Consider the following 13,583-nt stretch of genomic DNA (forward strand, 5'->3'; position numbering starts at 1 on the left):
CCATGTAAGTTGGAAGAATCTTTCTGGAGAGCAATTCAGCAGTATTAGTTGAGGTCAGAAAACATTTATACCTTTGACCCTGTTATTATGCTTTCAGGAATTTGGAGCACTGTGATCAGAGATACATACGAAGATGTATGTGCTAGACGGTTCATACGAGTTTTGTTTGTAATAAAGAAAAATTGGAAGCGGGGTGCCTGGGTGGCGCAGTAAGTTAAACGACCCACTCTTGGTTTCGGCTCAGGTTATGATCTCAGGATCTATGGATGGAGCCCTAAGTCATCTCTGTGCTCAGCATGGAGTTTGCTTAAAATTCTCTCTCTTCTCCCTCTGCCCCTCCCTGCTCTGCTCTCTCTCCCTCTCTCTCAAACAAATAAATAAAAAAGAAAAATTGGAAGCAACCTAAATTTGAAAAAAAGAGAACATTTAAATAAATTATAAAACATCAATACCTTAGAATATTAGGGAACCATTAAAGTCATGTTTTCAACTGGAAAATAACCCATCAACAGGTGAATGAAACTTTAATTGTGGAGTATCCATATAATGAAATATTAGTCAGCAACAAAAAAGAATGAATAACAGATACATATGACAACATGAATGAATCTGAAAGCATTATCCATAGCAAAAAAAAAGTCAGACCAAAAAAACCCAGAATATACCATTTGAACCCATTTATATGTAATTCTAGAACAAGCAAAACTTTTCTCTGGCTAAAGAAGTCAAATCAGTGGTTGCCTCTAAAGTGAGTCCAGGGATTGACTTGGAAGGGGCATGAGGCAACTTTCTGGGAGGATGGAGATGTTCTGTATCTTGTTGGCTGTGCATTAACTGGGTATATCATTTTGTCAAACTCAACTCCCTTTAGCTACTGATTTTCAGCTCTCACATCAAATATTTGTCCAAAGATTATAGCTTAGTAATATGCTTAAGAAAAACGTTTCAGCTTGTTACTTCTCCAGCAGCCAGTACCCTTAACCATACAGTGAGGAGTTGAATCAGAGAGGGTTCAAAGTGTCTTTGAACTCCAACAAAATGTTATTTGTCCTTAGGAAACAAACTAGATATAACTGTAAATAGAGAAGACCATTTTATACGGAGGCATGAACCTTTGAATGTGTAAGTTTCCATTAAAAAAAGGAACAAAGCGGGCACCTGGGTGGCTCAGTCAGTTAAGCATCTGTCTTTGACTCAGGTCCTGGGAATCCCTGCTCAGCAGGGAGTCTGCTTCTCCCTCTCCCTCTGCCCCTCTCCCTCCTTCATGCTCTCTCTCTCTCTGTGTCAAATAAATAAATAAGATCTTAAATAAAAAGAAGAGGAACAAAGAGAACATTCAGCTGATTACCAAAATTCATCCTTAATATGTGAAAACATAGTTTTGAATCGTGGCAATGAATTTTTATTAATTTATGAAATTTGACTCCATGGAAAACCACACACAAAGGTCACTGAAAATTTACTTTAATAAATTTAAATGGAAATGGTTTGTTTTAATGGTCATTTAAACTGGCCTGATATGAGCATCTGGAAGGTGATTGATGATAAAATCAACAATGTCTCCTAATGAGATTAAAAACCTTCAAATAATACTATTAGCAATTAGAAAAAAGAATCAACTCTTTAAACCATTCATTTTAGTTATGAAGTAATACATATACATTTAAATGCAACAACCAAATGCTTTTTAATTGATTTATTATTAAACCATTATTAAATTAAATAATAAAAAGTAAATATATCCCAACCACTCTTCTTACCATGTTTATTTTCCAAAAGTAGTAAATGTTAATAATTTGCTCCACTCTATACATGCAATATGGTATGTATATATACACAATAAAAAATGGGAATATATGCCCCTGTTATTAAAAATATTTGTAAAGTGTTACTTTTTCTTGCCATTTTAGTGTTACCACAAGCAGTCACCCAGTTTGAAGAATTGGTTGGTATGGCAGAGGCCCTGCTTAAGGGTGGAGGAACCATGTCCACATCTACATCTACCCTCTGGAGAGCAACAAACAACTCCTCACCAGATTCTTTTGCCTCTACGTGCAGTAATTCTAACTCTAATTCCAGTTCACCGATTTCCTTGAAAGCTGAAGAAGAGCATCATACTGATGAGAAACAGGTCAGTTGGAATGCCTGCCCTATCTTTCTCTGGGATACAGTAAATACAAAAATTATAATAAGACTACAAAATGATGGGGCACCTGGCTGGCTCAGTCGGTGGAGCATGCGACTTTGATCTAAGGGTTGTGAGTTCAAGCCCCACATTGGGTGTAGAGATTACTTAAAAATAAAATTTTTTTTAAAAAGACTACAAAATGATCCTTGTTTTATCAGGTAACTTTAGGTAAATTTTGGTCATGACCATAACATTGCAATTACATAAAACAATTTTTTAACAATAAATAAAAAAAATGTTTGTTTCACAACTATCCAGTTGAGAAAACTAAAGTCAGGGCGCCTGGGTGGCTCAGTCGTTAAGCGTCTGCCTTCGGCTCAGGTCATGATCCTGGGGTCCTGGGATCAAGTCCCACATCGGGCTCCCTGCTCGGCGGGAGGCCTGCCTCTCCCTCTCCCACTCCCCCTGCTTGTGTTCCTGCTCTAGCTATCTCTCTCTCTATCAAATAAATAAATAAAATCTTTAAAAAAAAAAAAGAAAACTAAAGTCAAATTGTGGTCAATGATGAAATTACTAAACTAGGAAATTCTTAAATCAGTGATGAATAACTATGCATTGAGGGTTACAAAATTATATCATTGAGTGAAAGTAAATTTAAGCTTCTGCATACTGGAAGAATATAAACTTTTCTTACTTCCCCAATTTCTCTTCAAGAAACAGAAGCTGTAAAGACAAGAGTTTCATTAGAATTGGGTATCAGCTTTGGAAAATATGCCTTCCAGAGCAATAATTAAATACTAACAATCTAACATTTAGAATATTTGAATCTAGGTATATCAGTTTCTTTTTGCTATGTCACAGATGACCACAAATTTAGTGATCTGTAATAACACAAATGTATTATCTCGGAGTTCTGTAGGTCAGAAGTGTGGTAAAATCAAGGAGTCAGCAGGTGCATTCCTTTCTGGAGGCTCTATGGAAAAATCTGTTTCCTGCTTCTTTAGGTTATTGTAGAATTCAGTTTCTTGTGGTTGTAGAACTGAGTTCATTTTCTTGCTGACTGTAGAGGCAACCCACGTCTAGAGGCAACTTCTGGAGGCAGCCACATTCTTTGATTTATGGCCCATTCCACCACCTTCAAAGCCAGCCATGGAGGCAAAACCCCTCTCACTCTTCCAATCTGTCCTCCTTCTTCTGCCTCTTTTTTCTGGCCCACTCTTCTGCCTCCCTCTTCTGCATTTAGGGGTTCCTATGATAAAATTGGGCCCACCTGAATAATCCAGGATAATCTCCCCATCTCAAGGTACTTAACTTTGATCACATCCCTATAAGGTCACATATTCACAGGTTCCAGGGATATGGATATCTTCAGTGGGCCATTATTCTGCCTACCACACTTAGTAGAAGATGTTGAGGATGGGACTCATCCTTAAACCATCCAATCCAGATCACATGACAAGAGCTTGTATATACTCTGGAACAAATACCTCATAAATATTAGGAATTATATCAAAGATAACATCTAACTCTAACCCCTGAAATGTAAAATATGTATTAAAAGTAAAATACATCCCCTTAAAGAATGTTCATTTTGTTTTGGTTTTGTTGTTGTTGTTGTTATTGTTTTTAAAGATTTTATTTATTTATTCGACAGAGAGAGAGAGACAGCTAGAGAGGGAACACAAGCAGGGGGAGTGGGAGAGGGAGAAGCAGGCTCCCTGCCAAGCAGAGAGCCTGATGTGGGGCTCGATCCCAGGACCCTGGGATCATGACCTGAGCCGAAGGCAGCCGATTAACGCCTGAGCCACCCAGGCGCCCCAAGAATGTTGATTTTGTTTTCTGTTGTGTCTTAACTCAATTGGTAAAATATTTCTCCAGATACTACTTTCCTTTTCTTTTTCTTTTTTTTTTAATTAACATTTTTTTTAAAGATTTTATTTATTTATTCATTAGAGACAGAGAGAGAGAGAGGCAGAGGGAGAAACAGGCTCCCAAGGAGCAGGGAGCCCGATGCGGGACTCGATCCCAGGACCCCGAGATCATGACCTGAGCCAAAGGCAGACGCTCAACGACTGAGCCACCCAGGCGCCCCTCCTTTTCTTTTTCCAGTTTCAATTATTATTTTGTATTTTTTTAGTTCAAGATTGAAAAATGGCAGATTGCCCATTGTTGTTGTTGTTTTTTTAAAGATTTTATTTATTTATTTGACAGCGAGAGACACAGCAAGAGAGGGAACACAAGCAGGGGGAGCGGGAGAGGGAAAAGCAGGCTCCCCGCAGAGCAAGGAGCCCGATGCGGGGCTCGATCCCAGGACCCTGGGAACATGACCTGAGCCGAAGGCAGATGCTTAACAACTGAGCCACCCAGGCACCCTGAGAATGTTGATTTTGTTTTCTATTGTGTCTTAACTCAATTGGTAAAATATTTCTCCAGATACTACTTTCCTTTTCTTTTTCCAGTTTCAATTATTATTTTGTATTTTTTTAGTTCAAGATTGAAAAATGGCAGATTGCCCGTTGTAACAAGAGCAAGCCTCAGAAGTTTATTAATGATTTAATGCAAGTACTCTACACAAATGAGTACATGGCCACACACAGCCTGACGGGGGCGAAGTCCTCTACTTCGAGGGACAAAGCCGTAAAACCAGCTATGAATCAGAATGAAGTTCAAGAAATCATAGGTATAATATGATTGTATTACATTGTCACATGAATTTGAAATTATTTTACCATTCAAGGTTAAGTTATTCTTTCATGGTCTTTTTGTTGTTTATTTTTCTGTAAAAGAAAAATCTCAGGAGAGCCTAAACCTCTTATTAAATATGGTAAATTTTATAGAAAAAAATTACATTAAAGCAGTTACTAAAATAAAACTAAATTTTATTTCACTGAAATGTTGGAATTCATTAAATTCATAACTTCAGAAAAGTGCATTTCAAAATCCTTTCAAACAAAATTTTAGTAACAGTTTATATCTTATTTTCTCTTTCTTATCTTGGTTCTAGATCCCTTATCTTTTAATCTAGAAAAATAGGGGCTAATTTCCTACTTATGGAGTTTTTTAAATTTTTATTTTATTTTATTTAAATTCAATTAATTAACATATAGTATATTATTAGTTTCAGAGGTAGAGTTCAGTGATTCATCATTTGTGTGTAACACGCAGTTCTCATTACATCACATGCCCTCCTTAATCCTACTTATGGTGTTTAGGTTAATGAATCTCCTCAACTATAATAATCTAGATATCAAATAATTTTTTGCAAACATCAAAAAATTTAGGGAATCACTGAATCTGAGCTCTCTGTATTTTAATATGCCATTTCTCATGGATGTTAGGGTTCCTTTTGCAAAATGGAGACAAAATTACGTTGTGGATTGCTTAATGTTTTATCTCAGTTCATACCTTAAGATGCAAAGACCTCAAAAAGGGTTTTTGTGTGTTACTGTTGTTTTTTACAGGAGTCACAAAACAGTTATTTCCCAACACAGATGATGTTTCAATTAGGAGAATGATAGGGCAAAAGCTAAACAACTGTACCAAGAAGCCAAATTTAAGCAAAAATCTGAACTCTCAGGACATTAAGTAGATCCTTTCGGTAAGTCCTCTCAATCCTCACAATCCTTTCCGTGTGGCAAGAGGATGTAATACTTTTATCTGTGGAATAGCATTTTGTGAACATTCTATTAGAGAATGCCAGTGGCCCAAGAAATGCTAATAAGTATTCGTGGGGGTGGAGGTGAGGATGGGGAAGAGGATTTAAATTTGGGAATGCTAAGTTCAAATAGATTTTCCTTTTCCAGAACTTCTCAGAGTATTTTATATTCTTTAATATGCCCAAGTGCACCAGAAATCTCTAAGAAGGTTATAGAGTATGTAATGTTTTTCGAATGTGTTTTACTGAGGAACTTTTTTTTTTCTTCACAGAATGTATGTTAACTTGTGGGTGGGAGTAGAAAGGAGCCAAAGCAGGAACACTTGATAATTTAGGAAGTGTTTCTCTAGAACAGGGGAGATACAGATCCTAGGGAAATCTCTGAGGTACATCAATGGGACTGAACTTACAATTCTAAACAGTCATTTGTTTTTGGCACCAACCGCTGGCTGGAAATACCAACCACTGGCGGGGTCCCCTCCGCCATTCTCCCTCCTGCTTCTCACTGTCTTTAAATCTTTAAATCAGTTGTTATAGTTTGAAATGGTTTTAAAAGGATTTTTATCCAAGATGTTTCTATTATACAAAGAAAAATAATTGCTTCTAGTGAGTTTTGAAGGAAATACACTTTATAGTCAGGCCCTGCCCTTTAAGTGGAATTTTATGCTTGCTTTAGCAACCCAATGTGCTGGCTGGTTCACTTGTGCTCATGCTTCCTCTCCATTATTTTGATGGAAAATATGTGAAAAAATTATTATTGTGTTTTTAATATTTTTTGATTAATAGAGGTATATGGTAAATACATGAGGACAGGTTTTTCTTCCATTTTGTTTACTTTTATCTTTGACTTTCAATTTACTTGTTCTCTGCCTAACTCTAGCCACCTTTGAGACCATCTTACTTGTCTTTATGTTCTGACAGTGCTTTAAATAGGATTGGAGCTGTGGGTAATGCAGTAGTTCCCTCCACCCACCCTCTACCCATTGCTGACTACCACCCCCAGCACCCTTGAGGGTGGCTTACAATTTTGCTATATAACTAAGCCTAGCTCTGATGAGGGTCAACAATAGTAAAACAAACAAAAAAACTGTTTATAGCAACTGCAGGGTGGGGGTCTTTCCCTTGGCTGATCCTTACTGGTAGACCAACTTCCATATTTATAAAAGATATGATATTTGTGTCCTTTTTCTCCCCAAGTGATTAAAAAGTTCAGTAGATTGTGAATCTCACAACTTCCCAGTTAGGAGACAATTGCTTAAATGAGCCGTTGGAACTGCTCATTTTGACACGAAGCTGCCCAGTCATCCAGATGTATAATAGCCAAGTTCCCTTGCTAAATGCCATGTAACCAGAGCTCCAAGGGTCTGCTATATAGGGCTACCCTTTGGAGCACTTTATTGTATTTCAGAGCTCTGCAAAGTATTTTAATATCCCAACTTCTGCCTTTTTAATACCTCAGAATGCCAAGGGTAAGCACAAAACTCATCCCTATTAGTCAGTAGAACGTTGAAGACATTAAAGTTAAGAGTTTTATATCGGTTTTGCTTATACTTGCAACCCAGTAGTAGTGTTATTAATCACCTGACTACGGCATTAATTCAAATAGAAAAAAGGAACAAATCTTTTGCTAAGAACACAATATATTCTGGTGCTTTCTGGGCCTGAGTCTTGCTTTGTTGACAAGTTGCTTTGAATAGAAATGTGCATAGAATCAGAAGTGGAGATAAACACTAGAATGGAAAAATTTTCTTAATTGGCAAGTATCTTTCATTTGAAGTATAGCTAAATCCAAATTATTTCAAAAGGACTGAGAAAATATGCTGGGAAAGACAGGGTCACATCCAACCTAATTTAGCCACGCTTCATGAATTAGTCAGATATAGCACCATCTAGTGGAATGCTGCTATGTTTCTCTCTTTTTGGTCATCTAACAGAAGCCTGAAGATGACTACACATACTCAGGCAAATCATACTCCCTCCTTGCTCCACCCCAAAAAGTATTCTTTGGAAAAATAACTTTCTCTGCATGACAATTAGCAAGGTATTATGCACTGCAAAATCATGTAGACTTTGACAAATTCCCATGCATGCATGCACGAAGCCTAGCAACCCCCACCTTGTGGACCCTGTGGTAGACTGCGCCCTCCACCCAGTGCTGAGCGCAAGGTTGCTGCTGGTGGCTTGGATTTGAAACAACAATCATTTCCCGGCTAAGCTTCGTTTCTGAGAGGATAAGCGCTAAATTCCATCCTCCCCCCTCCTCTTGTATCTATTCTCTCTCATTCCTGTGACTCTCCTCAAGTTGCCTGCAGCTCACTGCCAAGAGCTTCATGTTGTCAATCTTTCTGGCTTTTCTCCATTTTTTGCTTCTTTCTTATAGGAACTAAAGAAAACTTTATTTATAAGAATTATAGAATATTAAAATATCACCTCTGTAACATCCCACGAAATGGTCAAACAGCTCTCTCCTGAAGTTTCCAAAGCTGCCTCAGCCAGTTTAATCTCTACAATAATATTACATATGCATATATTATAACTTAAAGATGACCTAGTAGAGCAGTGCTCAAATAGGATGGGAAGAACTCTTGTCCCTTGCCCCCCGATTAGGGGATATTTGAAAATGTCTGGAGACATATATGGTTGTCACAACTGGGTAAACTACTGGCATCTAGTGGACAGAGCCACAGATGTTGCTAAACATCCTACAGGGCTCAGGATAGTCCCCCCTACAACAAAGTATTACCTAACCCAAAATTAAGAAATCCTGGTCTAAAATTATTTCCTTACTTTGGAGATAATGAGACTAAAACCTAAAGAGGTTAAATGAATTGCCAAGATTTTATGATTAGTAACCATTAGAGAGTCAACACTAACATATGGTTCTTTGTATTTTTTTGAAGAACTTTTTTATTAGTTTTTTAATTTGAGACAAAATGTTACATTAGTTTCAGGTGTACAATATAGTGATTCAACAAGTTTATATATTATGCTATGCTCACCCTAAGTGTAGCTACCATCTGTTACCATACAACCCTATTATAATACCATTGACTGTATTCCTTTTGTTGTGCCTTTTATTTCCATGACGTATTCATTCCATAACTGGAAGCCTGTATCTCCCAAGCCCTTTTACCCATTTTGCCCATCCCTCACCCTAACCTTTCTGGCAACCATCAGTTTGTTCTCTGTATTTACAGGTATGATTCTGCTTTTGTTTATTCCTTTGTTTTTGTTTTTTAGATTCCACATATGAGAGAAATCATATAGTATTTGTCTTTCTCAGCCTGACTTATTTCACTTAGTATAATATTCTCTAGGTCCATCCATGTTGCCACAAATGGCATAATCTTGTCCTTTTACAACTGAGAAATATTCCAAAATGTCTGTGTGTGTGTGTACACACTACATCTTCCTTATCCATTCGTCTATTGATGGACTCTTAGGTTGCTTCCATATCTTGGCTATTGCAAATAATGCCTTAATAAACACAGGGGTGCGTATATCTTTTCAACTTACTGTTTTTGTTTTCTTCAGGTAAATACCCAGTAGTGGGATTGTTGGATCATATGGTATTTCTATTTTTTATTTTTTTGAGGAAACTCCATACTGTTTTCCACAGTGGCTGTACCAATTTACCTTCCCACCAATAGTGTATGAGGGTTCCCTTTTCTCCAATCCTTGTCAACACTTGTTTGTCCTGTGTTTTTGATTTTAGCCATTCTGACAGGTGTCAGGTGATGTCTCACTGTGGCTTTGATTTGCATTTCCCTGATGATTAATGATGTTGAGCATCTGTTCATGTGTCTGTTAGCTATCAGTATGTCCTCTTTGGAAAAATGTCTATGCAGGTCTTCTGCCAATTTTTTGAATTGGATTGTTTGGGGGGTTTTTGGTGTTGAGTTGTATAAGTTCTTTAAATATTTTGGATATTAACCCTTTATCAGATAGGTCATTTGCAAATATCTTCTCTTATTCAGTAGGTTGCCTTTTTGTTTTGCTGATGGTTTCCTTCACTGTGCCAAAGCTTTTTATTTTGATGTAGTCCCAGAGTCCTTTGTATTTCTTATTGCACTAGTCATGGTTCTCCAGAGAAACAGAACCAATAGTATGTTTATAAAGAGACATTGAAGGAATCGGCACATAGAGCTGTAAGGACTGGTGAGTCCAAAATTTGCAAGACAGGCTAGCAGGCTGCAGCCCCAGGGAAGAGTTGATGCTGCAGTCTTGAGTTCAAAGGTGGTGTGAAGGCAGAATTCCTCCTTACTCAAAGGACCTCAGTCTTTCTCTTAAGGCCTTCAACTGATTGGGTGAGACCCACCCATATAATAGAGGGTTATATGCTTTACTGAAAATCTACTGCTTAAATGTTAATCTCATCTAAAAAAGACCTTCACAGCAACGTCTAGACAACTTGGTATCATAGCCTAGCCAAGGTGACACACAAAATTATATGTTTTAGGGTCAGAAAGTCTGGTTTTAAAGCCTGCTCTACATCTTGATAAATGTGTGGCCTTCAGAAAGTCACCTGACCTCTCTGAATTTTAATTTAAACAGGGATAATATACTATCTACCATAGGGTTGGATCCAGGATTTGTAGAACCTAAGGCTTAATAGTGTTTGGAGAACTCACCTTAAGAAAAGAAACACAAGGGCGCCTGGGTGGCTCAGTTGGTTAAGCGACTGCCTTCGGCTCAGGTCATGATCCTGGAGTCCCGGGATCGAGTCCTGCATCGGGCTCCTTGCTCAGCGAGGAGTCTGCTTCTCCCTCTGACCCTCCCCACCTCATGCTTTCTCTCTCTCTCAAATAAATAAATAAAATCTTAAAAAAAAAAGAAAAGAAAAGAAAAGAAACACAAAATTAGTAATACACAATCAGTTACAACTCTGTGTAGGCTCCATGTCTAACGGGGGGCTTGAGATCAAGAGTCATGTGCTCTACCGACTGAACCAGCTAGATGCCCCAAAATGATATAATGTTTAAAAGTTAACAAATTTCTCAAATATCACCTAATGTAGGGGGAATTACATAATATTTTTACTAACAGCTCTATAATACTTTTATCTTACTTTTTGGGGGTTGCATACATGTTGATTGACTTTTCATTTGACAACTTTGCAATAGAAAAAAAATAATTTGGACTGTCCTCTAGCATAGTGGATGAAAAGTTGCTTTTTTTTTTACACTTTACAGAGTTTTCTTTCAAATTCTTAACTCTTCAGTAGCAATGTAAGTTTTAGGATTGTTGTCAAATTTGGGGAAACCTCTATTAAGTTGCTCTGATATCTGAGCTATAAGATTTCAGGGCATTTCAAATTTTCTATGGAGTGAGTCCTCTTAAATATTCTTTGAATTGACCATATTCATATTTTTGCTAGAAGGCACTGCAAACTGGAATGGCCACCATTAATATAACTATACGTAGAAGAGATAGCAAAGCACAAAAATAAGTATATCCCTTAACAAAATCTCAGAAATGCCCACTGTCACCCCCTGGTTATAATCAGAGGAGAAAATATGACTAAGGGACAATTGAAAGGGAAAGACAGTCGTCTTAACTGATTATGGTTGAAATACCTAACTTTCGCAAATTTAACAAAAATATATACACATGTAAACATATTGGAAGGTACTCATGCAAACAAGCTTTATTAGCTTTATAGTAATCTGCCTCTATAGACTAGCTCACTTGGGTTTTGTGAATTTTGAAAAAGGTAAACCAGATTTGGGAAACTGCCTGCTATTTAAACAATCAATAAATGTTACTGAAGAAAGACAAACAGAATTGTTGATAATCTTTTAGGATGGTTGATGGGTATGTGGGGATGGTTCATTTTACTTTGTGGGTTTGAAATTTTACCTAATACAAAGTGTTGTGGTTTTTTTTGTCATTTGAGATAAAAATATATGTAAATATTTTAACTGTTGTCTATGCTGGAATTCCTCTGAATAGATCATAAAATAATTTCTAAGTCACCTCAATAATAATAGTTCCTATTAACAATTTGTATTTTTAAGCAAAAAATTTGTACTAGACACAAAAATAACTCATGTGGCTATAAAAAGTACTATAAGAACTCTAACAAAATTTGCTGGGGTTTTTTTTCATTTGTCTTTGATGGGTATTGTAGGTAACTGAAATAAAACACCTTCAGTTCTGAATCTAACACTGGATTTTGTTGGAGAATCTGCAACCTCCCTGGCGGTGAGCACAGAGACACATAGTGACTGGCTGTGAGACATCTGTAATATCGCTGGCTCTTGATGGAGCAACGAGCTTGCTGAAGAAGCTGCATGTAGATTCCATCATTAATATCAGTGATGCATCAAACCAGAGAATTTCTAGCAGTCAATTCAGCATGCAATATGGTTTCTTGGAAATAATGCATTTTCCTGTCCCCAAATGTTTCTCTGCACAGCTAACAACACAATAGAACTCATCATAGCAACAAAAACTTCAGCCCCTAAGATTTGTCATTGTCCTTTCAATCACTGTACATTTATTATTACCAATGACTCCCCATTTTAGTTTTTGGATCTTTAGCATAAGCACATGTTTGGAAAAGTAAACAGTGAAATAATCAATGTTCATGAATGTGAGGGAAGCAAAGTTGGCCTAAAATCTGATAATCATATCTAACCAAGTAATGGTGTTTTCGCAATGAAATTACAGGATTATTCTGTTACCTAAAAATGTATAAAATAAGAATCCAAAAAAAAAGCAGCAAGACCTTTTTATTTTAATATAAAACTATTCCACTGCACTCCTGAAAAAGAAATAAACCCAGGCTTTTGTGAGTATTAAAACAATGCATCGATTTGAAATTTTTTTATTTGTTTATATGCTTCTAACTTTTTATTGCCAAGTACATTAAATACAGATATGTAATATAAACACAAATATCATCTAAAATATCCTATATAAGATAACATCCTATGTATTTGGTTGGTTTTATTGCTACACTGCTTAGTTTTAACTGGTCTGATTTCATAGTATCAGAAGAAAAAAGAATTGGGAACAAAATCTCATGGGTTGGATAATCACATAAAAAGAAAAATACCATTTTGTAAATGAATGAAAGATAAAAATTCTTCATCAAGAGGCTTCTCCTGTGATGTCAGGTTGTCACACACAACAACTTTGCAATAACAAGCCATGCTTCTTCAATGTACAAGGTCATGTTTAAACTTGGAAAAGAGGATGCATGTAATAGCTGGGAAGTTCAGAACTGTGGACCCAGGGAACATTCCACATAATGCTGCTTGATAACAATGTGGTCGTACAAAATAAATATGATTAAGGAAATAACTTATGTTAACATTTGCTACTTTTACTTAAATATAAATAAATCTCATTGAAAACATAAAAAAGTATTTGCTCGTTTCTTATTAGGGTATAAAATCCAGGGAAAAGATCCTTTTCTGGGCTGATTGCTTCTCTACCCCTACACATTAAGGCATTACCATTATAACTGCCTATGTGGCTCTGGCTTGTTTGTCTTCTAAGGGGCCATACTATATGTAGGATATAGAGACAATATCCAAGATAAACGTGCGTGCTATGTAGGATATATACACACTATCCAGGAAGGTTAACATTTTTATTGAAAAATGATAATTTTATTGAGATACAAGTGATTTACTTAAAAAAACTACTTTGTAGTATGTTTTGCCTACTAAATGTAAATAAAATTGTCTTTGCAAAACATAACTATTATTCAACTAGAATTTCTATGGTCCTTCCTTAAGATATTTTTAGATGTGTTTTGAAATTTTTATAGGTAATAGAATATATATCGTC

General features: G+C 36.5%; 1 protein-coding gene across 2 annotated transcripts in view; it reads left to right on the plus strand.

The window, feature by feature from the left end:
• Nucleotides 1-13,139, plus strand: part of BEND6 (BEN domain containing 6) — a 50,856-nt gene extending 37,717 nt beyond the window's left edge. For both annotated transcript variants that reach the window (XM_081827483.1, XM_081827484.1), the window contains 4 exons: nucleotides 1,911-2,131; nucleotides 4,616-4,808; nucleotides 5,590-5,726; nucleotides 11,914-13,139. In XM_081827483.1, coding sequence (XP_081683609.1) covers nucleotides 1,911-2,131; nucleotides 4,616-4,808; nucleotides 5,590-5,717 — 542 coding nt within the window. In that variant the 3' untranslated portion in view covers nucleotides 5,718-5,726; nucleotides 11,914-13,139. The remainder of the gene's footprint in view (nucleotides 1-1,910; nucleotides 2,132-4,615; nucleotides 4,809-5,589; nucleotides 5,727-11,913) is intronic.
• The last annotated feature ends 444 nt before the right edge of the window (nucleotides 13,140-13,583 follow it).

Source organism: Leptonychotes weddellii, chromosome 8 (assembly GCF_054177405.1).
Source record: "Leptonychotes weddellii isolate Sample4059 chromosome 8, ASM5417740v2, whole genome shotgun sequence".
In the NCBI taxonomy this organism is placed as follows: domain Eukaryota; kingdom Metazoa; phylum Chordata; class Mammalia; order Carnivora; family Phocidae; genus Leptonychotes; species Leptonychotes weddellii.